Genomic DNA, 26,985 nt, shown 5'->3' on the forward strand with positions numbered 1-26,985 from the left:
ATATCTATATATTTATATCACCTCTCTTTTTTTTATATAGAATAAACATAAATATTTAAAGATTAATAATATATAATTAAATGACACATTTAATTAATTAATTACCACATTAAATTCATTAAATACCACATTAAATCTCATGTAACCATACAATTAGTAAAGTCAAAAATAAAATAAGATAATAATAATCATAATAATAAATAAATGACTTAAGAAAATTAGGGTCGCTACATCTAACGATTGGCCTAAAAGGTTATGCTCAATTGTATATCTACATCACCCTATCATCAAGTCCTATTTTTTTATTTTTTTATAATTACCATAAAAAAAGTGAGGGGTGACCATTGGTTCAATGGTAAAAAACCTGGGCCTAATAACCTTGAGGTTGTGGGTTCAAGTCTCCGGGCAACCGCTTTGTACATTATGCCAAAGGTTAGGCGTGTACCCAATCTTTCCCCTCCCAAACACATTAATGTGTACTAATTGGGCGTTGTTTTTTTACCAAAAAAAAGGTGGTCTTATCACATTGAATTTCCGTATTTGTGTGTGTTTCTCAATGCAGTTATCTTATGTATTGCTTCTCTGTATCTCTCTTTCTCTTTTTTTGTATTATCACCTCTCAAGATTTTAGACTGTGTTTCTTATGTTACCAAATCTGAATTTCATTGTAGGCACCAGACCGTCATATCCCGTCTTGCAGATTGGGAAGGCATTGAAAAGGTCATATGTGTTCTCTTCTTAATCTGTTGCTATAGCTTCGTCTCGTCTCATTAAGCAAACAGTAATTCTACAAATAAAATTAAAGAAGCAAAAATCTTAAGGTTACAAAGTTGTTATCGGGCCTTTACTGAGGATAGCGTAGTTATCTCGTGAATAAATATGAATTAGTGTTGGTATGGAGTCTCCATTGGGATGAATGCAGGTATGGAGTCTACTGATTTTCTTGTTTTAAATTATAAATTATCTTGAAATCCTTTGTTTTACTGTTTCAAATTCTAATAATTGGGAAGTTCACCTAAAATATTAAAGTAAAATTCAAATAATCTATTTTAATTTCAAGAGAATTATGCACTGTTTCATAGTACATGATCTTAGTGAAGTTGCACAAAACTCCCATGTTTTAGCTGTCTGGCCCAAATGGACAGAATTGAAAATCTTCATGCCTTTGGTATCATGTACACAAATGCATCCACATGGATTTTGGGTATTTCCTTGTCGGCCGCTTCACTAATTTTTGAAAGTAAGTAACCCTCAAATTAGAATTAATGGGTCCACATAACATTGCAAGAAGCTGTTGCATGTCTCCATAAAAAGAGGACTTGACAGACCTCCAACTCAGCCTCTTGACTGAAGTTAGATTGTCTGTATCAGATAGTTGGGCATCGATGGTCCTCATCACTTTTTGGCCATATTACTTTCAAAGTGTAAAACTATTCTTTTCTTTTCTTATTTTATATATATATATATATAATGCTTAATAAAAAGATGAATTAAGACAAGAAAAAGAAAAAAGAAGCAGCAGGAGCAGCAGGAAAAAAGTAACCCTGAAACTGAGGTTTTTTGTTTACATCATAACCATATAGTAGGAGTAATTACATAACCTTCATTTGTGTTGAATTCTTTTGGGTTCCTTTGAGAGATGCGTCAATTGCTTTGTTTGGTCCAGTGACAAAGCATAGCAAAGGCAGAACATCACAGCTTGTCTAACAAAGGGACGGTCCTTAAGATATGCAACAAGTGGCTCAACTTAAAAATTTATGGTTTGAGCTTATTGTAGATAAGTCCCTCTTCTTCTTCTTCCTTTTTTATTTTTTATTTTTATCCAACATAAGAGATGAAAATAAAAAGTACAAAAAGGAGGGGTTTATTGTAGATTGATTCAATAATTTTGGGTGACATTATCTTTATTACTTCTGAATCAATCCAAACACGGATTTTTTTTTCCCCATTTTTTTAAAGTCTAGTTAGGAGTATAAATAACCTATGCATGTGTATAGACAAATATTCCTTTTGAAGAGATGGATTTCAAGCAGCAGGCTTTCCTGTACAAAAGTGCGAAGTGAATGATGAATCACAAAATATCATCCATGGCAGTTCTAATTTTCCCTTAATCATCCTTTTAAAATCATGGATACCCTTTGGATTGAAGATCTTCACCTCGTTAAAGTTGGTGATCTGAAGTTGGTCAAGATTCCTAGATTCTTGCCATCTTTTTTTTTTTTCTTCCTTTTTCTCTCTTACCAGAAAAATAGCAAACTTACTATTGCCAGTTACAGCTTACATGCAAGAATAGCCCTCAATATTTTCACCAAAACCCTGTTCTATAACCAGAAAAATAAAATAGTTTCAAATATCTATATTTCTCATAGAAGCAATGCCTTTTTTCATGTCTAGTGATTTTTGTTCAGAAATGCCTTGATTAGAAATGCCTTCATTTCTCATAGAAGCAATGCCTTGATTAGAAATGGATATATTCATGAAATGGTAACCAATTGAAGATAAGTGAAGTGAGAACATACTAAGATGGATTGATCATGTTCAATGAAGACCTATAGATGCAACAATAAAAAAGAGTAATATGGTTACGGTAAATGAAAATGGTAAAGGGAGGGAAAAAGTGAAAAAGATGAATTAGGTAGAAGAAGAGAGGATTGAGGAGATCAGTGTTAGGTTGGTGGGCAAAACTGGTGGTGGGGATGGATCTGCTTCTGCCCAGTGGGTTGATGGATGTTATTAGGTGGAAAACATGACTATCAACAATCAAGGAGAATCAAGCAATTTTTATTGTTTCTAATGCAATTTTTTTCCCTCTTTCTTGCTTCCCTTTCTTTTTCCTAATAAGTAAACATATGCCAAAAAGGCACATTAAAAGCAGGTGCAATCCATGTATAGAGGGTGTACATCAAAAGAGAAGCTAGATATTTTTGTATGAAACAACAATAACATAAATTGTCTACAAATCCCATAAATGGTTCAAGGAAGAATTAATCTTGTTAAGAACAAGCTTCTCCATGCTACCAATGGACTTTCAATTCCCTTTCCCCCAAATGCCCAGATGAGGAGGACCTGCATTGGTTCTAGTATACTGAGGATGTTGACCTCCAAACATATTTGTTTATCTTAAGCTTGAAAAAAAAGATAGAGGTGTTTTCTTTTTGGGAATCATGTAACATATTTCAGAAAAAGAAAAAGAAAAACCTGTTTGAAAAGAATGCTTTTGAAGCCATATGGTCCTGTTGTCAGTTTTGGCTACCAAACTATTGCTTTGACAGGGCTCATAATAGGTGAGGTTAAGCTTATTCAAGTTGCTGTTAGCTTAATTGTTGCTGCTAACTCTTGTGTAGGAATGCAGTTTTCATCATAGTCTGAACTATAAGTGGAAAATGGCTGGTGCAAAAGATAGGCAAAGTGTTATGGATTGGAAAAAGCAAAAAACAGTTACTCCTATACGGAGACCGGTCTGTACAAAATCTAGTTCCTCTGAAGGTGAGGTTTCTAGTATAGCAACTGCTTAACTAATTCTTTGTTATCCTATGAGCCACTACATGTATTTCTTTTATATTCAGTTGTCAAATTGCTTATTCTCTTTTCATTTTACATTGATTTATTTTTTAAAGTAAAGGTGAAGAATGAACTTGTCCTCGTTCCCTCGCTGGCCACTACTACTATTGTGTTCCAAAGAAAGATCTTATATTCTTTTTCTTTTTTTAGTAAAAATAATAATAAAAAAATGGAGCAATGACATGACTTTTCTGTATCTTCTTAATCAAATAATGGAAGTGAAAATCTTAATCAAATAACTGAAGTTTTTCACTTCCATTATTCCCATTGCTGATCAATTTAAGGACAATAAACAGATCATGTAGAAAGTATGCAAAACCTTGGATGTTCTGTTGTTTAACTTGTATCTAGGCGGCTCATGGGTTAGTTGATGTGAATTTGCAAAATGTTTATTGAAGGAACTGTAGGTTGAGTTTGAAGATCTGCATGATGTGGGTAAATGTGGAAAGCAAGAAGATGGAATTAAAGTCCTTCCACTCCTATGAAGGTTTTCACCCCTATTCCCTTTAAAGCTGCTCTTACGAGAATTCCTTTACTACACTCAACTTGAAAACATGGAAAGGGAGTCATAAGCCTCCTTCCTTTAATCCATTAAATGCTTGTCTCCTTGGCTTCAGATTTCTAGAGAAGATTGGCAGAAACTTACCCGGTGTTCACTATATTCTGGATGTTGCAGATGCTGATTCACTGATATTATCACTGGTAATTTTCGTTTGTTACACTTATCATTTATCTATTTATCATATTTTGGTTGTCAACTTAATTCTACTTTATTCAGGTTAATAATATGGTGATGAAGCTAATGTTTTTGTTGTAAAACTCTACATACACAAGCTTGTTAAGTTGTATTTAATGATAACCGAATGGCAAATGCTATGAGTTGCTTTTGAAAATAGCTAGATTTTTATTTTTTATTTTTTTAAATTAGGATCTGTAGAGGGGATTTTGTCACACACTGGTTTTCATTTTATAAGAGAAAGCACAGAAGGTGGTTGTTGTTGTTGGTGGTTACATTGGCATGGAGATTGCTGCCGCAGCTGTTGGTTGGGAACTTGATACAACAGTATGTCTGTGTTTCATTCTGGTTTTGCTATGTTAAGGTTTGAGATGGTAATTTTTCATTGATCTAATATCTGTTAAACTGACTGAGGTATTTGGAGTTTTTGTCAATTCATACCCTTTTAAATCTATAACTAGTAAGATTTTATTGTTCCGAGTGGATGCAATGAACACTTAAAATTTGTGATTTTCAATGTCTACCTTTTTTTTCTTTTTTCTTTTTTGGTTGTATTAGATGGCCCTTCTATTCTGTATTTTAGGTGATCAGTATTAACATTCTTGTTTAATAATAGCTTTTTTCACATGTTTTCTAACTTTTTGATGGTGCACACACCACATCTCTGACTTTGTAATTTTATAAAGACTCTTATTTTCATTAAACCAGTTACACCCTATCTCATTTATCCTTTTTGAACAGAGCCTTGTCCCAACTGTTTAGAATTGGCTATCTGACTGTACATTTCTAGGGCCACATGTCTAGCTATTAAGTAGTTTCAGTTGAGTTTGGCTTTGTTTTAGAGTTTTTAACTGATTTGAGTATATACAGATGGCAGGAATTTCTGTTGTGGGTCGAAATTATTATGGTGTGTTCCCAATGTTTCCTTATTTTGCTGTGGGTCGAAAATAAGTAGTGAAATTTAAGTAATTTCTGTTGTGGGTCGAAAATATAAGTAATTGTGAGCATTCTTCTCATCCATTGTTTCCTTATTTTGCTGAAATTTTGTTACTTCAAGTAGTGAAAATTTCACCACTAAAATGTTTTTGCAGCAACTATTTTTGCGTATGGACAGAAAAGCAGTGGAAAGACATACACAATGTCTGGCATTACTGAACATGTTATAGCTAATTTATTTGACTACATACATATGGTACTTTAAAAATGCCATTCTTTTCCCAATATTGTTTTCTGAAATCAATTACACTTGTACGAATTCCTACTCAATGTTGCTGTATGTTTTTCAACATCTAGCATAATGATAGAGAATTTGTATTGAAATTCTCTGCAATTGAGATTTACAATGAAGCTGTCAAAGACCTCCTAAGCCCAGATAGTGGCCCACTTAGGCTACTTGATGATCCAGAGGTGAATATTGTACTTGATGTGAATACAAATGACATTAATCTGAATTTTCACAAACATCTTTAGCTGGTCTCTTCTCTCTTCTGCAGAGAGGAGCCATTGTCGAGAAACTTACAGAGGAGATTTTGAGGGACTGGGACCATCTAAAGGAGCTCCTTTCTTTTTGTGAAGGTAAGTGTCGTCAATTGGTCATAGTAGTCCTGTTTTCTTGGATGATATTGTAAGTCTATTCAGTGCATTGCGTTCATGCAGCTCAAAGACAAATAGGGGAGACCTCTCTGAATGAAACGAGTTCCAGATCTCATCAAATTCTCCGACTGGTATGAAACGAGTTCCCCATTTTTGTCACTGAAGCTGTTATTTATTATATGACTTTAGGATCCGTCATACTAATTTTCCCTTTCATTTGTAGGTACAAGAGGCAGAGCAATTTCGACAATGGAAGGCCTCTCATGAGAAGGAATTGCTTCAGGTACTTGACGTTTCCCAGTTATCCATGTAACCTGGGATTCTTCATTTTTAAAAAGCAAACATGTTTCACTTATAAAAGTTTTAACTTATGCATGCTTCGGATTTAATTAATCAAAAAGGAAAAAAAAAGAAAAAGAAAGAGGCAAACAAGTTAAACATGTTATTTATGGTATGCACGGATATCATTGAATGTATTGTTGATGACGTTTTTCTCAAGCAGCTAAGGAAGGAAGGCAGAAGAAATCAATATGAGCAACATAAACTACAAGCTTTAAACCAGCTTTATTTCTTCGTTATATTCATTTTTTTTTAATCTGGAGATGCTTGATAATGTTTCTTATAGTACTCATATAGATTATCTTGCCAGGTTTTGTAATGTCATGTAAGATGAGTGATTTTGGAATTGGTTGTTTTGTTTGGTTAATGCTAAAAAGTTTGCCACTTGACGCCATATCTATATTTCGAGGGTCCTATATATGGGCTCCTGCTGATGACGAATTGATTTTTCTCTATTTAATTATGCATTTTTCTTTCCTACAAGTATGACATAATTCTCTTTATTGCAGCTAAAACTACCCTATCAAATTGTGGCTATTGTTTCCGGTGCTTTGAATGATGCAGCTGCAAAGAAGTATGGTTTGGAAGGATGGTTTCCTGCATCCAGCACTTACAGAGAACTTGTTTCCTGTTCAAACTGCACTGACTATCAGTCCAGGAGATTAGAGATTCGATATGGGTAGAAAAAGGGTAGACTAGTACTTATATTTTTGGATACACTAGTAGTTATATTTTTTGATGGGTGTGTATAGAAAATATTTAGTAGACTACTAGTTATATTTTTCGGTTGCTGTACATGGATAAAAATTTTAAACGTAATAACAAGTATTTGTTATGTCTTAAATTTTTATGTTAGATGAAATCTGTAGTTTGGAATTATTTGTGAATGAAAACTTATAATAGTTGCTGATTTTAATTAAACAGGTTCAGAAATGGTTGATCTATGTATTTTGTTGAATGTTCATGATTCAATTTATTTGTTGGTTTGAATGATTTTTGCAAATTACAGATTATATTGAATAAATTGGATGGATTATTATAAATTACAGGTTTATTTTGTTGGATGTTGGCGACCAAATGTGACAATTGGCGACCAAAATTTTTAGTCGCGGAATGTGACAATTGGCGACCAAACTAATTTTGGTCGTGAAATGTCACAATTGGCGACCAAAATTTTTGGTCGCGAAATGCCACAATTGGCGACCAAACTAATTTTGGTCGCAAAATGTCACAATTGGCGACCAAAATTTTTGGTCGCGAAATGTCACAATTGGCGACCAAACTAATTTTGGTCGTGGAATGTGACAATTGGCGACTAAGAAATTTGATCGGCAAAAGGCAACTTTTCGCGACCAAAATGTTTTAGCGACAAAATGGATTAGTTGCAGTAAATAAATATTTAGCAACCAAAAATTTAGTCGGCAAATGTAACTTTTCCCGACCAACGAAAATTTTGGTCACGAATTACTTTTGCCGACTCTCAATTGGCGACCAAACTAGCGACAAAAAAAATTGGTTGCGGATAACTTTTGCCGACCAAAAATAGACTTTTAGCGACCAATTTTTTTGTTGCCAAAAGTGTTAATTCTTGTAGTGTTCATCTCTTCAAAAAGAACTTGAATGACTCAATTTCATATAAGACAAATAAATTCAAACCCAAAAGGGTTATTTTCAAATTAACTTCTATAATTTTGAATCTAATTCAATTCTACACCATTTTTCTAATTCCTTTTTATGTACATGAAATTGAAGTTATATGACCTTTAGGAAAATATTTGCATGTATGACATTAAGATTAAAACTAATTAATTCTTCTATATTCAAAATTAAACCAATGTTTAATTTTCCATAAACTTGATTTTTTTTTTCTTTAATAAAATTTCTTCCTTCTTTTCTTCAAAACATGAAATTGTTTACCTTAAATTCCTCAAAATCCATAATGCATGTATAAAACGCTTATCAAATCCAACCAAATTTTACATCATCAAGCTCAATTTATAATTTGACTTCTTAATTTATATCACAATTTAATCCCAAACTCATAAACTTTAAAATATGAATTAATTTCTAAAATCTTGAAAACTTACCATGCATGCAGTGATAAACTTCAAATATGTGAAGGATGAAGAAAATCAAACTCAAATATTTAATCTCAACATCAATTTCTTAATAATTAATTTCTACTTTATTTTCCATGATCATCCACATGCATGTAACCCATTTCATGTTTAGAACCCAATTTCCTTCATATCTAACCCAATTTTAAACTTATCAATCTTTTAAACATGAATTAAATCTAAAACCTTGAAAGTCCAACATGCATGCAATGATGAATTTCAAGTTTGTGAAGAATAATAGAAATCAAACTCTAACTACTTAATTTCCAAATATATTTCCATGATCTTAACACATAATTCAAAATTTCTTCATCTTCTTGCTAATTCCTATTAATTACATGATTTTGACTCCAATTCCATCCTTAATTTCAAGTGTGATACAAGAATTCTACAACAATCAAGGTTAAAATCCTTACCTTTAACCTCCCATAGCTGAATTTCTTTTTAATTCCTTGAGTCCTCTCCTTTATCTTCATGTAGACCTCATAAACTCATTTCTCCAAAGTTTCTTCCAGCATAAGAGTTGGACCTCTCTCTCTTACTCTCTCTCTCTCTCTCTCTCTCTCTCTCTCTCTCTCTCTCTCTCTCTCTCTCTCTCTCTCTCTCTCTCTCTCTCTCCCGTGCACTCTCTCTAATTTGACTCCAGCAAAAACAAAGCTTTGTGACTCCATTCTTCATCTTTTATTTTATTATTTTATTTATCAATTTAGTGGGACACTTGTCCACATAATATGAATCCATGTTTCGTTAGCTTGACACACTAATCACACTTGATTTCCAGCACATCACATACACACACACGTGCACTCATCTAAGGCTTCCAACACAACACTCTCACATGTACACACTAACAGATGTCTTTGTACTCACACTTTATTTTCAGTACACCCACACCCACATGCACTCTCAAATTTTTAAGCCATTATACTAATTAATTTAATTGAGCAATACCTAGTCTTAATGAACCTTGATTGACACAAAATTAGTTAATTATAACTAATCTTAAATCCCACCTAATTTAATTAGTCTAATTGACTTCCATTAGAGTTTGATTAAATATATTATTATTATTATTATTATTATTTTTTATTTATAAAAATACGGGGTTTTGCAGTTTAAAAATATATAAACTGTTAAATTCAAAATATTGTGAATAATTACTTAAGAAAATTGAATATATATTATTTTTATTATATAAAAATACGGGGTTTCATAGATGTAGCCTAACGATTACTCATAAATTCAAATTCATATTCAGGAGGGAAGCTTAACTGCCAGAATGACATAGTTTGGTTAAACTGTGAAAGAACATGATTAGCAATCATGGGGAGACATTTCGACAATTGAAAACCCACTTCGACGGTTACCATTGAAGATTATAAATAGAAGAGAAGGCCCCATAATGAAACTCCTAGAGTTAGATCCAAAAATCAGTTTATTTACTTCATTTTTTCTTTCCAGTTCTTTACATTTTCAGCACTTCAATTCTTGTACTATGCTTTATTTCCTAGGAGTAGTTTCCAATAGTCGTTGTTGTAAACCTTTTTCAAAACTGTGTCACTTCATTGTAAGTTCTTATTTACTCAATGAAATTTAGTTTTTGAACTATTTTGTATTTGTGATCATTTAAAATTTTCTCCTAAAAAACCATCAGTAAAATTCTTTTTCTTTGAGGTTAAAGAACTGTAACACAGTCACCTGATAATTGGTTGGCAATTAAAATTTTGTGAGGACTCATTGATCTTTACTAGCACGCTTTAAATTACATAATTAACCTTCGAAAGCCAAAAAAATCAACAGTTATGAAATTTTATTTAGATAATTGGTGAAAAATTTGCACTTATGTAACCATTGTTATTTGGTCAAAATTATAATTTGTTTTATGATAAAAATATATTGGGTAAATTATATTTACCTCCCATGAGATTTTTGACAAATACAAGGACCTCTTCTGTAATTTGAATAATTACAGTAACCTCCCCTACTTTACTTGACAATGTTAAGATTCCCCCCTTCTTTCAAATTGTTCCAAACGGTGTTACTTTTTTTAATAATAAATTACCTTATTGCCCTTCCTTTTAAAATATAAAAAATTGTTTTCAATTTTTTTTTTAATTTTATTTTAAATATAAAATTTTTATTTAAATATTCTTAATTTTTTTTTAATTTTGTAAATATTTTAAACTCAAAACTCAATTCAAAAATTATTTTTTGATAACCAAACACATAACTCCACACTATTTTCAAAACTTTACACTTAAATCGTAACCAAACGCATAACAAAAAAATTAAAATATTTAAAAATATATTTATAAAATAAAATAAAATAAAATATTTAAAATAAAACTATATATTTAAAATAAAAAAATAAAAAATAAATTTTTTTAATATTTAAAATATTAAAAAAAAATACAACACATAGATGTATGAATTATAATGCACATTAAAATAAATAAATAAATATTTAAAATATAAAATATTTAACCTAAAAATATAAATTCAAAAAAATTCAAAATTTATAACCAAACAAATTTTTTCTTTTCAAAACTTATAACTCAAACTATGTCTCCACACTCAAATCATGTTTCTAAAAATAATTTTAAAAAATAAAATAATTTTTTTTTGAAATTTTTTTCTTTTAAAATAGAGTTTTTGAAAAAGTTTGGTTTTAAATTTTGAAAAAAATTGTGAATTGTGTTTTAAGTTTGTGTTTGGTTATGAGTTTTGAGAATAATTTTTGAATTAAGTTTTGAGTAAAAACATGTTCTGAAAAATGATTTTTTTTAAAAACATGTTTGATTCTCTTTTAGAATCACAATTCTAATTAAAAAATTTCAAAAATCTTTTCAAAACTCGTAGAGTCTTAATCAAATGCACAGCTGAAAACTCAATTCAAAAATTATTTTCAAAACTCATAACAAAACACAAACTTAAAAAAATACAAACTCATGTTAAATATATTTTTTAAATATCAACAAATATTAAAATTTTATTTTTTATTTTAAATATATAATTTTTATTTTAAATATACAATTTTTATTTTAAATATTTTATTTTATTTTTCAATATTTTAATTTTTTTGTTATGCGTTTGGTTACGATTTGAATGTAGAGTTTTGAAAGTAGTGTAGATTGTCGAGTTATATATTTGGTTATGAGTTTTGAAAATAAATTTTGAATTCAGTTATGTGTTTGGTTACGATTTGAGTTTAAAATATTAAAATATTTAAAAATTAAATAAAATATTTAAATAAAAATTATATATTTAAATTTTTTTAAAAAAAATTAAACATTTTTTAATATTTAAAAAAAAATCAAAAAATATTGTTCAAAACACTGTTTGTTTCTTCCAAACCTGTCCTCCAATCCAAAAATATTTTTTAATATTTTAAAAAAAAAGATCAATAAGGTAATTTACCGTTTGGAACAATTTGACAGAATGAGAGAATCTTGACATTGTCAGGTAAAACAGAAGAGGTTACTGTAATTATTCAAATCATAGGAGAGAAATCTCAGAGGAGGTAAATGTAATTTACCCAATATATTTTTATCATAAAACAAATTATAATTTTGAAAAAATAACTATGGTTACATAGGTGTAAATTTTTCACCAATTATCTAAATAAAATTTAATAACTGTTGATTTTTCTGACTTTCAAAGGTTAATTATGTAATCTAAAGTGTGCCAGTAAAGATCAATGAGTCCTCAGAGGAGGTAAATGTAATTTACCTAAATATATTTAATGAATTTTAATACATATTTTTCCATTGAGTAGTGTGACACCCAATTGTTTAATTAATTTAATAAAAATAATAAATAAATAAATTAAAAAAATATTTAATTTTATAATTATACTCGTTAAAATGTAATCTAACTTAAAATTAGGGGCATTATTATTAGGCAGTGGCTTTGGTCCAGTCCAAGATCAGATTGGACTGTGCTGTTGGGCCCGTGGAGGCCCACCACGGGTTCCGTTTTGATAATCTGAACCGTTCAATGTGTAGAACTCGTCGAATACTATATGCCTGTAAAAAATCAAGTTGATCGGATATCGATAGCTATGTGAACAAAATAGTTTTTTATCAACCGTTAATTGTTTTACCGTCCATTTTTTTTAATACAAAACTATTTGATCACATAATTATTGATATCCGATAAACGTGATTTTTTACAGGCATATAGTACTCGACGAGTTCTACATATTAACGGTTCGAATTATCAAAACGAACCCAAAAAATAAACCCCATAAAGTGAACTGGACGAATCTAATATTAATCTCAACTTGAGACCAGCTCTACCCTTATTATTACTACCAACACACTTTAACTTGAGCCTATTTTCACTTCCAGCCCACCCTATGGAACTATCTACCGTTAGATCTCCACGTGGTCAACTTCATCTATAGCCACCCTTTTCTCTTAAGACAACACAAGTTCCTAGACAACCACTTTAACTGAAGCCTATTTTCACTTTTAGCCCACATAATTTACTAATCTCATGGTTAGGCTTTTAGTTGGCTCTAGATAATATATTAATCACATTTTTATATTTTTGTAATAATAATGTCCCTAATTTTAAGTTATGTCTCGTTTGAAAACATGTTTTTTTAGTAATTTTTTTATTTTTAACTAAAATATGATGTAAAAAAAATTAGTATGTTTGGGATAACTTTTTAACTTTTTACAGAAAGATGTCAAAAAAGTAGAGAAAAAATAATTTTTTTGACTTTTTTGTATGAATTGTTAACTTTTTTTAGTTTTTTTAAATAACTTTTAGGCTTTTTGACTAAAATGAGCACTTGCCAACCGAGGCCTTAGATTACATTTTAGTGAATATAATTGATGATAGCCAGAACGCAAGTCGATTTTTTAAAATACCTGGACATCTTGAAGTTGATCAAACAAGTCATCAATTAATGGCAGGGAATATCGATTCTTGATGGTGACTTTGTTCAGCTTCCGGTAATTAATGCATAATCTCATCATGTCATCCTTTTTCTTTACGAACAGTACTAGAGCTCCCCATGGTGAGGTCTAGGTAGACAACACACACTTTGACTTGAGCCTATTTTTACTTTTAGCCCACACAATTTACTAATGTTAGGTTTTAGTTGGCCTTAAATAATATGTTACATTTCTCCAATCCTAAATAGAAGTTTGTCCTCAAACTTGTCATACCTGAGTTTTCAAAAAAATATGGACATCAAGCTTGCATTTGACTTTCCGCGTCCTACATAGCTTTTTCGATACGATGATTCCGCCATAAGACTTTTACTAGGGGTATAGTCTTATTTTGAAGAATCTGATTACAACAATCGATAATCTGTACTCGTTGTTCTTCATAAGAAAGATCTTCTTGAATGTCTATGTTTTCATAATCAACAACATGCATGGAATCTCGAAGATACCGTCGAAGTATCGAAACGTGAAACACATTATGGACATTTGATAATTCTGGTGGAAGAGTGCGACGGTATGCTACAGGGCCAATTTTCTCTAGTATTTCAAATGGTCCGACGTAACGCGGGTTTAACTTTACTCGTTTTCCAAACCGAATGACTCCCCTTGTTGGTGAGACCTTTAAGAAAACGTGCCCTCCTACCTGAAATTTCAAATCTCGTCTTCGTGTATTCGAATAGTTTTTTTGGCGACTTTGAGTAGTGCGAAGGTTTTACCCCACTAATTAGGATCCAGATTGAGATGAACACTATGTTTTTTTAAAAAAAATTTAATTTAATTTTTTATTTACTTGTAATTATTATTTGACTTGTGTTATAATAATTCTCATGCATATTTCAGATATTATCTATATCTTTTATTTCATTCTGTTACATTATTTAATTTAATTATATTAAATTAATCTTGAAAAATTTAGAAATTAACTTGCTGCAAATTCAACCATAGGCACCCGAATGGGTCGTGACAAGTATAACTCAAAAGTATGATTTTGTATTTTATTATAATTTATTAAAGACAAAGAAACTACCAAAAAGTCAACTTCAAACACATATGCCTTTTAATAAAAATATTTAAAAATAAATAAAAAGACACTAACATGCCAAAATATTCTTTCTATCTTAAAATGTTACTTTCTTATTATATTTTTTATTATGGAAAATGGTTGAGGCCTCGAATTTGCCTCGAAATTTAATTTTTTTTTTTTAATGCTGTGTTAGTTAGTTTGTTTTTTTTTTAAATTTTTTTTCTCTCTTTTCTTTATAGGGTTGATTATATATAGGGGTGTGCTAAAAAATTAAACATTTTATAAGTGAGTTGGGTTGGACTGATTGAGTAATAAAATTGACTGATTAATTTTTTTTAATTTAATTTAATTTTTTTTGTTAGACTGTGTTCGTTTTTTTTTTCTTAATTTTTTTTAAAGGTAGTTATGTGTAGGGGTGTGCCAAAAAACTAGACATCTTGTACCAACTCATCGTACAAAATTATACAGAATTAACGAATTTTAATCAACAGTCTGACTGATCAGTCAATTAAGTTGGACCGATTAAGTGATAAAATTGACTAATCAGTTAAGCTGTTGGTTAAATTTTGTTAATTTCATATAATTTTATATGATGAGATGGTGTGAAATGTATAATATTTTATATTAAACTTTAAAAAAATATATATTAATACACACAGCAGCAAAAAAAAAAAAATGGCATTAAAGCCAAATTTGAGGCCTCGAATTCAAGGCCTCCATCACTACTGTTTTATTATTTCAAAAAATTAATCAACTTGCTTGGTTGTAATTTTTAGAAAATAGTTTTCAAAAAATTTTATATTTTTATTTTCCATATTTTAATGTTTTCAATATTTTAAACACATTTTAAAAATTTTTTAGATACATCTAACATAAATATATTTAAAAGTATAATATTTGTGAAAAAATATTTAAAAAATAAACCAAATACCAAAAAATATAATTTATTAACAATAACATGATTTCTCTATTTTACCATTCTTTTAAATTTATTAACAATATAAAAAATATAATTATGACAATTGATATTCTCAAAAAAATGTACCACCAAAAGGTAGTTTTGAAAAATTAATATTTTTTAAATAATATTTATACTATAAAAAAAAATTATCAAAAATAATTAATATTATGAGACGAATATAATCTTAAAAATTATTATGAAAAGAGTCAAATATATCAATTATTCACCATACTTTTTTTGGGGATTTTTTTTTAAGGTCCTTAATAATAACAATTTAGAGGATAAAGGACACACAAAAAGATAGTGATGCCTCACGTCCCTGAAACAACTTGGCGCGCGTTTTTAATTATTTTGTGGACCAAAATACCCTCGCCAAAATCAACACAGAACCAAACTCATTCCGACGTCTCAGTTACATTCCAAACATCCAGCATCTTCACGAACAGGAGAACAGCAGAATTAGGGTTTCAACATCATCTGCACCATCGACATTACAGCTTCGTTATCTTCTCCAAAAATCATTCTCATTCCTTCCTCGCAAATTTCTCTGACCTAGGTTAAAGTTTCGTTTTCACGGCTCATCATCATCTCAGTCCATCTTCGTCACGTCGCATCTTCATCGCGGGCCATATCAGCTCATCATTCAAGGTTCATCCTAACTCTGGTCAGTTTTTCTACAATACAACTAGATTTTCTCTGGAAACACAGTTAATAGCATTTTATAATAACCTTTCATAAATTAGGGTTTCAATTCCGTAATAAAAAGCTACCTGAATTTGAAAAAATTTATTTCTGTGTATTTTGAAATTATTCTTCAACATATTTGTGTGATTTTATCTGTAAATTTCTCTGGCATTTGAATTTCTCTGATTTTTTATTAATGTAATTTTCTTCTTTCAATTTTCTCTGGCATGTTTATTTTCACAACAATTTTTTGTGTTTTTATCTTATTCTTGAACATGTTTCTGTAATTCTGTCTATAAATTTTCCTGCTCCGTAAATTTCTCTGTAATATGTATTTTTAATTGCAATGTCTATCTGAATCTAGAATGTCTATTGCTTTCTTGCCTCTGTCTTAAGTTTCTCTGGTATTTATAATTTTCTCTGACCACATCACATCACTTTCCTCCCTTGTGTCTTTGTCATTTTAAATTTTCTCTGGCATTTTAATATTGTGGACTGGAATGAATGTTTCTTCTTGGAATTTTCTCTGCCATATGTACTTTGAGAAAAAGTTATTTCTCTGAATTTTGATCTTATTCTTGAATATGTTTCTGTCATTTTGTCTCTGAATTTCTCTGCTTTATAAATTTCTCTGGAATATGTATCCTTCTCTGCAATGTCAATTACACTCTTACCTCTGTCTTAAGTTTCTCTGGTATTTATAATTTTCTCTGACCACATCACATCACTTTCCTCCCTTGTGTCTTTGTCATTTTAAATTTTCTCTGGAATTTTAATATTGTGGACTGGAATGAATGTTTCTTCTTGGAATTTTCTCTGCCATATGTACTTTGAGAAAAAGTTATTTCTCTGAATTTTAATCTTATTCTTGAATATGTTTCTGTCATTTTGTCTCTGAATTTCTCTGCTTTGTAAATTTCTCTGGAATATGTATCCTGCTCTGCAATGTCAATTACACTCTTGCCCCTGTCTAAGTTTCTCTGGTATTTATAATTTTCTCTGACCACATCGCACCACTTTCCTCCATTGAGTGTCTCTATCATGGTTAATTTTCTCTGCTTGTGTATGTAAATTTTTCTTGCATTTTAATATTATGAATTGAAATTTTCTCTGGAATGGAAATTTCCTCAATAATGTGTAATTTTCTCCAGAATGTGCATTTTTCTCTGGTATGTTTATTTTGTTCAATTCTTGATTTCAATATGGTGTACTTCTCAGTGCCATGTTTACATTACTTTGTTTATTTTATCTTTGCTAATTGTGGAATGCAAATTTTCTTTCACTTGTCATATTTACTTTTTTCTATCATTCATTTTCTCTGGTATGTTTACTTCTATCTGTAATTTAAACAATTATTGAAAATTTCTCTCCCATGTTTATGATGCTGTGTTGATTTTCTCTGACATGTCAAATTTTCTGTAATTTTCCCTTATCTGTAATTTTCTCTGGCATATCCAATTTTCTCCCTTATCTGTAATTTTCTCTGACATTTCCATTTTTCTCTGGGATTTAATGTTGACATCTCTATGCTTTAATCATTGTCTAGAAATGGCAAAACGTAAAGGCAGCGAAACACCGGAAACACCAAGCAAAAAACAGAAACTGTCTCAGTCTTCTTATGGACTAGGATAAAAAACCAGCAGCAAAACACTAGAAACACCAAGGAAGCAAGAACAACTCTCTCAGTCCTCTTATCATCTAAGATCAAAAACCAGCACTAAAACACCACAAACTCCTTCCCAAAACACACAAGTCCAAGCTGATGAAGCAACTAGCATCCAGATGAGTACCCCAACTTCAAAAGACTCAAGCTCAAGGGGGAAAAAACCTGTTAAACTCCACAGAAAGAGAGCTCACTACAGCATTCAATTCCGATCCAACCTCTCATCTGTCGTCTCCTTCTTTCAAACACTTAAATTCAGTTCAAAACATCTTCTAGAGCTTCAAAAGACCCCATTCTGGTATTTGATCCAAGCTCTAACCACTGGAAGGATGGATCCAAAGAAATCTAGGAAATCCGATGATGATGTAGTTGCCATAATCCAATGTTACAATGAAAAAACAAAAGCATTCACAGTTGGGAAGAAGAACCTGACCTTTACAACAAATGACATGACCTTGATTTTTGGTTTGGAAGGAGGTAAAGGAGCCATGTCATTAAGATACTCTAAAAAGCCAAAATCTGCATTCCTCAGGAGAAGATTCCAAAAGGACACAAGGCTCACTGGTCCTGTTCTTAAAAATGCCTTGGTCAAAGCAATGAAAGGCACGCAACCAACTGACTTCAAAGATGTAGCAATCATTGTTACATTGTACTTGTGTCTCACCCTATTTTTTGCAACAAGTGGGAATTCAATAGGTTGGGTTTTTATAAAGTATGTGGAACCTCTTGAATCAATGAAACAGTATGATTGGCCAGAAGCAATCACATCAACATTGATTGATTCTATCATGGCATTGCATAGAACTCCAGAAAAAGTTACGGGGTGTGTCATTGCATTGCTGGTAAGTATAATATCCATTTAAATTTGTGCGTTTACAAAATTTTATTTACTTTCATTTTCATCACAGTATTGGCTATGTGAACATGCAACTATCATTGACTCAGAAGACAGTAACACAACAGACTTCCCAAGATGTGCCAAGTGGAACCTTCAAACCTTGACGAAACAGCTGCAGAAGACACCAGTCCACTCTCTTGCACCTCGACAGGTTAGATTCCTATTGCTACCGAAATATCAGTGAAATTTCAAAATTTCTCTGACCACTGCTTTGTTTCCCTCCTTGTGCATTGATTGATTAAGATTAATTTTCTCTGAAATATCAATTTCTGTTTTCTTCTTTGTTAACCACTGGTCTATTTCTGCCATTGTAATCAATTTTCTCTGCCATCCAAATTTCTCTGACCACAATTGTAACACATTAACTTATATGCCCTGATTCATTTTCTCTAATATCTTAATTATGTTCTTTGTTACATAATTTTCTTTGGCCCATCAAATTTTATCTCCTTGTGTGTAATTTTCTCTGCCCATAACTTGTGTGCCTTGCATCTTTGATAAACACTGTTTATTTCTACCCTTCTAATGAATTTTCACTGGAATTCAAATTTCTCTGACACAAATATAGTAAAATATTAACTTATAAACACTGCTTATTTCACTGTTTCATAATTTTCTCTGCCCCATAAAATTAACTCCATGTCTCTAATTTTCTCTGGCCCAATACAATTTTCTCTGAAGTTTGTTTCCAATTAGTATCATTTAGATGAATTTTATTTTCCTTATTTGAATTTTTTCTCTCAGTGAACTTTGTAACATTTCTCTAATAAAAGAGTCTCCTGTTACAGATTGATAACAAACAGCTAGTCAAAAACCCAACTGAGGAGTTCTGTCTTGGCAAAAAGACGAAGAAAGAATTAAAAAAGGCAATTGTCATATTCAAGGAGACATTACAAGATCCATCTGAAGATGGAGGGAATGAACAAAAAGAAGGCAACACAGAAGAATACGAAGCCAGCAATGGACAAGAACATCAAGCAAGCAGCACAGAAGAAGAAACCACCAAAGAAAGTGAAGAAACAGAACCAGAAGACAAAGAACAAAATGAACAGAAAGAAGAAGACAGTGAACAAGAAGATGAAGATGAAGATGAACAAGAAGAAGAGAACAAGGATGAAAGTGATGAAGAAGAAAATAATGAGCAGATGGACCAACAACATGATGGCATTTGTGGCTCAACAATGCATCAGCCTGAAGAATTTGAGGAATCAAAGGATGTCCAAATTGCTGATCTACGTCAAAGACTGAAGGCACTGTCTCAATCTAAAAAAGAAGAAGACAGAAATTGGATGGAATTACTTGCTGAAAAGGATATTTCAATAAGAATCCTGACATCACATAACTCAGAACTTCAAGAAAAAGAAAGCACAATCCGAATGAAACTAAGGATGTTGGAGGTTGAAAAAGCAGACGATGCAAAAACAATTCAACAGTTGAGGTGTTCAAATTCGGAGCTTGAAACTGAAAATGCCAAATTGCATGAACAAGTTCAAGAACTATCTGTCCAACTAGCAACACAACCATACCGAACACCAACACAACTTCAACCACAAGGTCAGTGAAAATCTTGAGCCACAAAAAGTTTTGTCCTTGTGCCATCATAACTCAGAGAAATTTCTATTTATTATAATTTTCTCTGTCATTGGTAATTTTCTCTGGAAGTTATATCTCTCTCAACACATTAGTTATATTTCTACTGCTCATTTCATTTCTCTGTTTATTTTCTTATTCCATTTTTTGGGCTTGTTTGATTTTCACTGTGTATAGTTGGAATGCAACTGGAACAACAACCAACAACCCAACAAGAGCAAATCCCACACAAACAACAACCGAAACAAAAGAAGAAACTCTATGGTAACTGCAAAATATTGAATTAAATAAATTTACATATTGAAATATCATCTGTTGCTTCAGAGAAATTTCACTTTTCCTAATATTTTCACTGCCTACAGTCAAAAAAGATCCAACCTCAATGATAAAAAATTTAAAGGCAAAAGAAAGGAAGGAAAAACAGCATGATCCAGAATTCCAATATCCGAAAGTTGCGAAAGTGACCAGAGCTTCAAAACAAGCTGCAAAACAAGTTGAGCAAAGCACGAAGGACAAAGAAGTGCTTGATGCTGATGCATACGTCTTGCCTCAACCTATAAACATCACAAAATCTTGGGTCTTTCCACAAACTCTTCCCATTTCAAGATTGATAAAAGATCATATAAAAGACATCTTGCAGCACATATCAAATGTGTCTGGGCTTGAGTAAGTACAACAAACAAAATAGAACATAACAAACAACAAATTACAAACTTATGTTGCATTAACAACAATTCAATCCCTTCTTTGTCATCTTGTAGAGCTTTAATTTGGACAAGTGAGTTGAATATCATTACCTTTGAAGACATTGGAAACCTCATAAAGCAAAAAGAAATTGCCAACAATGTAAGTCTTTCCCTTTCATCAACATTTCTCTGCAATGTTCCATCAGCCTTTATAAAACAATATTACAATTATAAATCATATTTTTCAGGTCATTGATGGCTATGGAGAGATCTTTTTGGCTGACCAAATCAGAGAGAAACAACAACCAACCTCATTTTTTTTCACATCCATGTGCTTAGTATGTTACTACTATTTTATTTGATTTTCTCTGGAATTTACTTTCTACTTTCTCTTCTTAATATACTACTTGAAGTCAGTTGTGTCACTAACAAAACCATTTTTTGATTTTCTCTGAGCACAGAATTTCATCAACATGACAGAAAATCAAAGTTTTCGAGTGTCCTTATTTGACAAGCATATTGAAACAGCATGGAGGAACTATAGGTTCCTCCATTTCCCAATAAATACTGGAGGTAATGAGAAGTCCACACATGAAAATCACTGGACCTTGCTTGTCCTGGACAAACAAGACAATTTATGGAGGTTCTACAACTCACTGAGGCCAAGGAGGGATGATGCAGAAGACAAATATGTCAAAGATGCAAAACAATTGGTAACGAGTGCAAATTTCTCTGATCCATCATCATCTTTATGTGATGATAATTTTCATAGAATCCCATTGACTTGTCCGTAAATTTCTCTGTTATATAAAAATTATTTTTTTGTAGCAAGATTACGTGGAGAATTTTTTGAAAGCTTGTCTTGAAAGAGACGCTCAATCACAACCCTCCTTCAAATTAATTAACTCACAAAACACAAGTTATGACTTTGAGTATGTCAACAATGCTCCACAACAAGAAAGCGATTCGTAAGTTTCATACATCTATAAATAAGATAATTTCAGTTGCATGTTTCTTAAAACTAACCATACCTATAATTTGTATGCAGTCTGGATTGTGGCCTCTTTGTCTGCTATATAATGAAACAATATAGCAAGCATGAACCTAACAAATCCAAATTGTCCACACAAGAGATAAGGTTGATAAGGACAGAACTCATAGAGAGATTTGTGACCGAAGTTGGCCGGTCATGGACTGAACCAATTGAAATACCCCCAGAAGAACCACAAATGTAATAGTGAAACTAGTGAAAGGAAGACAATGTACATATCCACACGGAGAAAATTGTCTCACATATATGTATATATTCTTTCTTGTTGATACATTGAAGGAATGATGATCCTTGACGTATATGTATATATCCTTTCTTGACTAATCTAAATATCATTTTTTTTATTTTTTATTTCGACTAATGTAAATTTCAACAATTGTCTGCCAGAGAAAATTGTCTGCCAGAGAAAAATGTCTGCAGAAATTTCTCTGGTATAAACTACCAGAAATTCACAGAGAAATTTAACTTGTATCGTCCCAAGGGGATGCCTATATGATCATGTAATCTGTAAAACTTTGTGTTGGTACAAAACAATCATCAAACTCAACAAAACACAAAGCACACAGTAATTTTATCTGCCACTGGAAAATTTCATTGCATGAATTTCAAATTTCAGAACACAATGCCCATATAGTTTTCTCTGATGGTGAAAAATTTCTCTGGATGAAAATTTCTCTGGCTTTGACACAAATTTCTGAGTTCAAGTGAGTCCAGAGAAATTCTTCCCTGGTCCAGAGAAATTCTCAACTCAGAGAAATTCTCAACTCAGAGAAATTCCAAAAGAGCTTGATTTTGTTTCTTGGTTGTAGAATAATTTTTTGAATGCTCTGTCTGCTGTGCACATTTCTTGAAATGACTGATATGAAGCTACCAGAAATTTACAGATAAATTTAACTCATATCTCACCAAAGAAGGTGCCTATATCATCATTCAATCTCTAATGCACTGTGTTAGTACAAAACAATTATCAAATTGAAAAAACACAATCCACACAGTATTTTAGTCTGCCATTGTCAAATTTATGTGGATGAATATGAAGCTTCAAAACACAACACACAGAATTTTCTCTGCCATAGGAAAATTTCTCTGGATGAATTTGACAGGTACTACAAACCCACTGCCTATAGTATATATCAACAAACACACTTTAACTAATATTGAAAAATTTCTCTGGATGAATTTGATTGATATTATTATATACACTGTCCAAAAAATAAATTTCACAAAACAAAATACACAAAGTAATCATCAAATGTATTATTCCATCAATAAAATGTATAATCCTCAACTATTTACCAAAGGTTCCTTGCATGTCCTCTTATTATGGTGACCAATACTCTCACAACGACTACACTTAATCACCCTTTTAAACTCTCCAGTAGAAGCAATTCCGTTCTTCTTCGGCCTCCCAGCAGGTCTCTTGCTCAATGGAGGTAAAATCATAGCATCTTCAATGCTACACACAGGTTTTTCAACAGTTGGAACTGGGCCAATCGAAAAGGAGTATGCTTGACGATACATATCAGCATGAAAAAATGGTTCAACAAATGAATTCAAATTCTTTCCACTCCTAAAAATTGCAGCAACAGCATGTTGACATGGATACCCATTTATTTCCCATTTTCGACATGAACAAGTTCTCAACCCAAGATCAACCATAACCGAAGGAAAACAATGCACTTCAAAGACATTATCAGATGATAAACTCACATTCCATGTCCTCCCGTCCAAAAAAGACTTCTCCAACACACTATCCATACGAGGACACAAAATTTTATTCCATTTACTAGAGAGCAGCCTCCTATCAGACCTCATATTCATGATTTGCAACCGTATCATGTCCACCAAATTTGTTATTGGCAAGTGCCGAGCTTCTCGTATCCATGAATTGAATGACTCAGCAACATTTGAATACATCTCACCATAACGTTTCCCTGCAAAATATGCATCACTCCAATTTTCATATGGTAAACTTCTCAAGAAAACACTCACAATGTCTCCTCCCTCACTTTTTAACTCATTTAACTTGAAATGAAATGATGCCTTTGTTGGAGCATATGCACATTCTGAAAACTTGGACACAATCGTCTCCCTAACCAAATTTGTGTTTCCACATGACAACTTATCCCTCAAATTTCTCTTTAGATGTTCCAGACAAAATCCATGAAAGCAGTTCGGGAAAAACCTAGCAATTCCCTCAACAATTCCACAATGTCGATCTGATATGAAACTTATCACCCTTTCTGATCCTAATACTCCATATAAATGTTCAAGAAACCAACACCAATTGTCTTTATTCTCAGCATCAACAACAGCAAAAGCTACAGGAAAAAAACCTACAAAACAAATAGGAACAAGCATATTAGGTACACACATGCAGAGAAAAATAGAACAATAAACAACCAGAAAAGTTTGACACTGCCAACATCCAGAGAAAATTCACACATTTGCAACATCCAGAGAAAATTGAATAAGTGACCAGCTACAGAGAAAATTCACACAATCATAATATACAGAGAAATTTCACTTAGTGACCAGCTACAAAACAACAGAGAAAAATAGAACAATAAAACAACCAGAGAAGTTTGACACTGCCAACATCCAGAGAAAATTCACACATTGGCAACATCCAGAGAAAATTGACTTAGTGACCAGCTACAGAGAAAATTCACACAATCATAATATACAGAGAAAATTCACTTAGTGACCACCTACAGATACAATTCACACAATGACAACATCCAGAGAAAATTCATACACTGACAAAAATCCATTGAAAATTCTCACAGTGGCCACAACAATAGAAAATCCACACAGTGGCCAAAACCAGAGAAAATTCACATTCACTCAATTCCTACATGTATAGAAAATTCACATACTTAGATAAAAATAGATATATTTACAATTACCTTCATTCCCATCTTTCCCCGTTGCAGCAAGCATAACTCCTTTGTATCGTCCTTTCAAAAATGTTCCATCAAGAAAAAGCAATGACCGACAATATTTGAAACCAGCAATGCATGCATGAAAAGCCACAAACACTCTTTTGAAACGCTTGTTATCTTCAAAATCTAACTCAAAACGACTCCCTGGATTGTTCTTCAATGTCTCATCAAAATACCACCGTAATTGATCAAATGACAAACAAGAATCCCCATATGTACTACATTTTGCTTTCTCAACACTCAACCAACCACAGTTATAACTAATTGAGACCCCATACTTGTCTTTCATTTCTTTCACAACATCCACTGGACGAGTTAAAGGTTTTGCACTTACCTCTTCAAGTATCAGCCCAGAAACCAAGCTGGAAGTCATCCTCGAATGTTTACTCGTACGAACCGCCACACCACACGTATGTTCATTGTTCAAAGTCCTTATGTAGAAGAACCCATTTGTTTTTTCAACAGAAGCATGTACACGCCACATACATCCCCTTGATTCCTTATATGCACATTCTGCCGTAACCCTCAGCTTGTCATTTTTAACATACGTAAACTGAAAACCAACCTCAATAGCATACTTGCATAAAAAAGTACGGAACTCAACCACACCACCCTCAAACTTTTGTCCAACACTCGTAGTATTATTCCGCCAACTAGCCGACAATAACACCTTTTCTTGGTGAGAACAAAACTTAGAGAGTGAATTCCTTTCAACATCCACCAGCCTATCACACTCACCATCCACAACATCTACCCAATTAGACCCCACTTCATCCTCTTCATCAGAAGTACTACATCTACTAACTGAAACATCAACTATATCAACACCGCGTGCACAAACAACCCTCAACATATTCAGAAAATCAATATTATTTCGAACCATACAATTCGGATAGCCCAAAATAGAATATGAAATACACATAGTCTCAGGTTTCAAATTCTCCCATGTTTTACACAAAATGCCAACCAATTCCTCAAAATTCAATTCGCATGAAACATTAATGACAATAGTATCATTCCCATATTTGCACAGCAACAACACTGCACTGTCCATTGAAACTGAAACAAAAAACAACAAAGAAAATCACAGAAACACTTCACAATAACAACATAAATGTACAGAGAAATTTCTAAAAATTATAATTTTCTCTGAACTTAAAATAAAACTCCAAAGACATCTACAAACTGATATTCACCTTCAAGATGATAAAAAACAAAATCACAGAAACTTAATGAATCACAGAGAAATTTACTGCTAACAATTAAACACAATTATAGAAAAAAAATCACATAGAATACAAGTCCAGAGAAATACTTTTCTCTGAACTACAAACTGAAAGTGAGTAACAAACTTACAATTTTCTCTGAACTACAAATACAAGTATAGAGAAATTTATGAACTTACATTCACTTTCTCATATTCTATCTCCATTGCAAACTTCTAATAATATGTCCATATGCACTTATAATTTCCTCTGGACTACACAAACAATAGTGCAGAAAATGAAATTTCTCTGGTTTGAAAAAACATAGAACACAACTATAATTCATCAGCATGTTGATAAAAAACAGTGCACCAAAAATGAACTCTAAACATCAAAATCACCTACACTGTCAACACTATCTGAAATTGATCAAAAAAACAAAGAATGAAAAATTAATTCCAAAAATAAAAATCAACTCTATCAAGCTGGCCTCTCTCTAAACAAAAATCAAAATACATTTGGAATCTAAATAAAAAACAAACCTAATTCAACTCAACTCAAAAACCTACGCGATCAACACACTGTCAACACTCTTTCAAATTGATTAAAAAACAAATAATAAAAAATTAATTCCAAAAATAAAAATCAACTCTATCAAGCTGGCCTCTCTCTACACAAAAATTCAAAACAAATATCAAAATGCATGTGCTATCTCCATCGAAAACAAACCTGATTCCACTCCACTGAAAATCTACGCGATCAATACACTATCACACCACAGAAATCTCCGACGAAATCTCCAACAAAATCTACACGATCGTAGCAATCTTTCTCGTCAACTCCACTGAAATCTCCGACGAAATCTCCACCATAAAATCTCCACTGAAATCTTCGACGAAAACTCCGACAAAATCTCCCCTTCAAATTCGGTTTCCAAAATGTATCAGTTAAGTCAACCATATAATATTCAAACA

The 26,985-nt window shown here is 31.9% G+C and overlaps 3 protein-coding genes and 2 long non-coding RNA genes across 5 annotated transcripts; 4 read left to right on the forward strand and 1 right to left on the reverse strand.

Annotated features, from left to right (window-relative positions):
* Positions 1-263: 263 nt before the first annotated feature.
* On the forward strand, positions 264-5,355 carry LOC145794947 (uncharacterized). Its single transcript, XR_014334956.1, has 4 exons — positions 264-720; positions 3,345-3,486; positions 3,969-4,048; positions 4,179-5,355. It is a non-coding gene; the product is annotated as an uncharacterized LOC145794947 (long non-coding RNA).
* Positions 5,356-5,381: 26 nt separating this feature from the next.
* Positions 5,382-6,094, forward strand: LOC145795595 (kinesin-like protein KIN-7E; the record flags this gene model as incomplete). The annotated part of the gene is made up of 5 exons (XM_082880426.1): positions 5,382-5,489; positions 5,591-5,704; positions 5,791-5,872; positions 5,954-6,021; positions 6,080-6,094. Coding segments are annotated over 5 exons (387 nt in total), but the record flags the coding sequence as incomplete, so codon positions are not given.
* Positions 6,095-6,113: 19 nt separating this feature from the next.
* On the forward strand, positions 6,114-7,065 carry LOC145794948 (uncharacterized). The gene is made up of 2 exons (XR_014334957.1): positions 6,114-6,173; positions 6,739-7,065. It is a non-coding gene; the product is annotated as an uncharacterized LOC145794948 (long non-coding RNA).
* A 12,650-nt stretch (positions 7,066-19,715) lies between these two features.
* LOC145795596 (uncharacterized) lies at positions 19,716-21,066 on the forward strand. The gene is made up of 4 exons (XM_082880427.1): positions 19,716-20,088; positions 20,302-20,388; positions 20,487-20,790; positions 20,886-21,066. The coding sequence occupies exons 1-4, from the start codon at positions 19,716-19,718 to the stop codon at positions 21,064-21,066; spliced, it is 945 nt and encodes a 314-aa protein (XP_082736553.1).
* Positions 21,067-23,018: 1,952 nt separating this feature from the next.
* Positions 23,019-25,990, reverse strand: LOC145794949 (uncharacterized). Its single transcript, XM_082877403.1, has 2 exons — positions 24,771-25,990; positions 23,019-24,197 (listed from the first exon to the last, which is right to left on the reverse strand). Exons 1-2 carry the CDS (start codon positions 25,858-25,860, stop codon positions 23,146-23,148), a joined length of 2,142 nt encoding a protein of 713 aa, XP_082733529.1. The 5' UTR covers positions 25,861-25,990; the 3' UTR covers positions 23,019-23,145.
* Between the last annotated feature and the right edge of the window lie 995 nt (positions 25,991-26,985).

The sequence above is a fragment of the Camellia sinensis genome, chromosome 7 (genome assembly GCF_055761805.1).
Source record: "Camellia sinensis isolate YWXY chromosome 7, ASM5576180v1, whole genome shotgun sequence".
Classification (NCBI taxonomy): domain Eukaryota; kingdom Viridiplantae; phylum Streptophyta; class Magnoliopsida; order Ericales; family Theaceae; genus Camellia; species Camellia sinensis.